This window comes from Daktulosphaira vitifoliae, unplaced genomic scaffold (assembly GCF_025091365.1).
Source record: "Daktulosphaira vitifoliae isolate Bord-2020 unplaced genomic scaffold, ASM2509136v1 Scaffold_1, whole genome shotgun sequence".
NCBI classification, from domain to species: domain Eukaryota; kingdom Metazoa; phylum Arthropoda; class Insecta; order Hemiptera; family Phylloxeridae; genus Daktulosphaira; species Daktulosphaira vitifoliae.
Window position 1 is genome coordinate 29,280,520 of NW_026099572.1, and position 4,052 is coordinate 29,284,571.

Below are 4,052 nucleotides of genomic sequence, written 5' to 3' on the forward strand. Positions count from 1 at the left end.
AATGATCAAACATCAACGGAAACAACGAAATAAAACTAAATTTTATTAAAACAAAACTTTTAAAACACGTCAAGGTAAAACCAATAACCAATAAATTTAGCATAACTTATATATAGTTATTGAATAATTGAGAATTTTGCGAAGATTATAATGAAAAATTTCAACTCGAGTTTATTTTATTAAATTATAATAAATAATTTACGTTAAAATAGTAAAAATAGTAAAAGTTATGACAAGTTATTATTAGTGAACAAACTAAACTCTATCGTGTTTTGTGATGTATAAAAAAAAATTAAATTAGAAATTATGGTAAGCGATAAGTAACTTTTATCACTGTGATCGATAAATTAATGGTAATAGATATTATCTTCTAATATCTGGATATACAATTAACCGAGAAGGTCCTGTAATTGTTTGGAATTTTAATGGTTTAAAGCATATTTAAATGTAAATATATGTGTCTCTAATGTTATCATTTAAGAAATAATACATCACAAATTAAAAAAATTTTTCTTCTTTGATGCTTGAGAGTTAATATTTCAAGTAGATCCGATTTTGTTCGTTTATTGGGGTTTTTCAGTATCGGGATCAGTTACTCCATACCCAACCTCAATCCAACCTATAAGCCAACCAGTTGACCTATACTTCATATTTTGTTATACTTTTAATAGTTAATGTTGTAAACTATGTTTCATACAAATGTTATTTTAGCACAATCTACTACATGGTGATTTATATTTGCACCTTTAGGTTCACGTTCTAATCAATAAGGATATCGATATTTCCTTAACTTTGATAATGATTATTTGACTTTTAATCATTAAAATGTTATAGCATTCTCCAAGTTGCTACACTATTAAACACTTATCATCAACATTTAGAGAGCTAGAGATCATTAAACTTCACATAAAGGATCATACTTAGCATTATATACAAATTTTTATATTTTTTTGTTGGACAAGCAAACTTTGAGAATGTTTAAGATCTTTAGTCCCTCCTTTATGTTCACCGATAATACCTAAATGTGTCATTAAGGTAATCCAAAATATTTAGTTAAAATTATAAAGCCAAAACAATTTATTTTAGAGATCGTAATACAATTTATTTCATAAATATTTGTTTTAATCGAGCCACACATTCTATATACTTAACACAAAACTATGGATTAACATATACTATATTATAGGACAATAATAGTACATAAAAATAATATTTTACATTAAATTACAATAAATAAATAATAAATAGAATTATTATAATTAACATTTTTGATTAATTACATATATTTTTACATAGTTTGTACAATATAATTTGTTTTGTAAAATTATTGTATGTACACTAAACAACAAATAAATAGAAAAATACATTTATTTGACTTATTATTTAAAAATAATTAATGTACCTACAAAACAAAAAATTTATTAAGTCTTAAAACCCTATTTTTTTACTACTACAAACATATATTGTGAAGTAATGTAATATTTGTATTTATTTATTTTTACTAAAGGACTAGAAAAACAACTTATAAAATTTTTCGAGGGGAAAATTAAAATAAGTGCCTATCAACAAAAGCTCAAATGTTTAAAAACAAAATAATTTTTTTGTTAATTTATTATTATTTAATCAGAATTTTTGTGAAAAAAAAATGCTCGATGAAAATTGATAAATTATATTAATCTGTACTATTAGACCTTAGTCCGTTTTATTCATTTAATATTTAATTATTGTAATAAATTATCATCAAATTCTCTCAAAATTGTCTACGTGAATTTTCAACAATATTAAAACACACAACATACACACACACACACACACACACAAATACGCTTACACAAACTTAATTTCTATTGCAACTATACAATAAAAATAGATTATATAACAAAATTAATAACGAAATACTGGGAAATATGATTATTTGGATAGATAAAGTTATTTCAATTGTTCCGTCGTTCTTTTACGAAGCTGAAATGGAAATGTAACATAAGGTAATGCTAAATTACCTTTTGGTACTGAGTAGGACACATCTTCAACAGGCAATAATGAGTATTTTTGAAGTAAAGTAGCAATTGTGCAATACGAAATAAGTTGTACTAGTTTGTATCCCATACAAGATCGTTTTCCGCCGCTGAACGGTAAAAAGTAGTCGGGTTTTTCTAATCTACCTTCTTCATTTATGAATCTTTCAGGGTTAAAATGTTCTGGATTTTCCCAAAGTTCAGGACTCATGTTTAAATCGTAGTTGTTGATGAATACTGTTGTACCCTTTGAAATTTTCATGCCTGTTATCAAAAATAAATTGTAACTAAAAGCTAACCAGGTTATATATTTATCTATTTTGGCTTACCAGCAATAGATGTGTCTTTGTTCGCCATATGAGGTACAATAGGAGAAGCAATTAACCGTATAGTTTCATAAACAACAGCTTCAGTGTAGGGCATTTGACAACGTTCAGCGAGTCCAATATTTCCGGATACTAAAGTTACAGCATCAGCTTCTTCTTGGATGCGTTTTTGTACGTCTGGTCTTTCTACCAAAAATCCTAAAGCCTTGACGATGAAGTTTGTTATAGCAGAATGCCCTCCTATGATATCTTCTAACGCAAATAATCCAACGTCAGCATTAAAACCATCGTCCCTGTCGGATTGAGAACAAGCCTCCAAGATACTGTCTACAAAATCAACAGGTTTGCTTTCATTTTTCCAAGCTGTGCGTCTTTGTTCAAAAATTTCGCTAATCATAAACTTTCGAATAGATGCGCTCCATGAACGCAACTTTTTGAAATGCCAATGATATAATGGTTTAAGCCAAGGTAAGAAATCTCCAGCAGATCCAATGTTAACTTCATAAAATACTTCGTCAAAGTTTCGAACAAATTCACGAAATCTATCGTACGATTTGGTAAATCGGGCAGAACAAAAGTACGACATGAACATATTGGCACAAGAATGAAGCAAAAGATATTTTAAATTCACACAACTCGTGTCGTTCAAAGCATCAATTGTATCTAATAAGTCTGTTAATTCGGTTTTCACGCATTTGTCTAAGCGATTGTACATATTAGATGCAGCATGAGGAAAAGTGTGGGCTCTTAACAATTCACGGCGAGATTTCTGAAGTTGAGACCAATCACAAAACGCCAAAGCTAAAAAAATTGTCAAGTAAGTAATTGGTCCAATTGAAAAGTAAAAATATTTTATCAATAAAAAGTACTTACAGTTATTTTTGTCGCCTTTAAAAAGTTGATTGAAACGACGGAATGATGGTCGACTATCGAAATGATCACCTTTTACCATTAAAACTTCTCGAATATTTTGCAAACCATTGATAACAACACATGGTACTGTTCCCAAATCTAAGCGGAAAACAGCGCCTAAATCAACCATTATTTCTCCGAATACTCGGTAAGGCACCTTATGACGTGCCATCAAGTATAGATGACCAATAATTGGCCAAGATTTAGGTGCTGGTGGTTCTCGAAGTCCTTCGTTAATATCTTCATCCAAACTTTTTGTCTTCACCTCATCCCGGATCAAAAATAGCAAAATCGCAGTTAACACAAAAAGTAAAAGATAAGTTAAAGAACTAAACACGAACTCCATTATACTATTATTAATGAAAAAAATGTACTACTTTTAACGAATATTTATTTTTTTTTATTGTTGTAGAATTGTACAGCGCAAGGGTGTGTGTGTTGTTGTGGTTGTTGATTGTGTGCTGAGCTCCTACGCTCGACAATTGGCGTGTGGTAATCCGATTTTCCTTTTTATATGCGTTTTAAATCAGCTGATTGAATGCTGTCGAAAAGGACAGATCATAACAAATTTCCATTGCAAATTATTATTTTTCCCTTTCATCCTGTATTTCACTCTGGATCACCTACAATATGTAAAATTGTCGCATCGGCTAGACGCACGTACTAAACTACCATCTTTGATTGGTCATGACGTAATCGTTTACATTATAGCTATAATAATTCAATTTAAATATTTTTTCGGCTTTTAATTAAAAAAAAAAAAACATTTAATAGTAAAATAATGAATTATTTCGTGTTT

General features: G+C 29.1%; 1 protein-coding gene across 1 annotated transcript; it reads right to left on the reverse strand.

Annotated features, from left to right (window-relative positions):
• Nucleotides 1-1,521: 1,521 nt before the first annotated feature.
• On the reverse strand, nucleotides 1,522-3,776 carry LOC126895179 (cytochrome P450 307a1-like). Its single transcript, XM_050666751.1, has 3 exons — nucleotides 3,215-3,776; nucleotides 2,345-3,142; nucleotides 1,522-2,279 (listed from the first exon to the last, which is right to left on the reverse strand). Exons 1-3 carry the CDS (start codon nucleotides 3,597-3,599, stop codon nucleotides 1,930-1,932), a joined length of 1,533 nt encoding a protein of 510 aa, XP_050522708.1. The 5' UTR covers nucleotides 3,600-3,776; the 3' UTR covers nucleotides 1,522-1,929.
• Nucleotides 3,777-4,052: the final 276 nt, after the last annotated feature.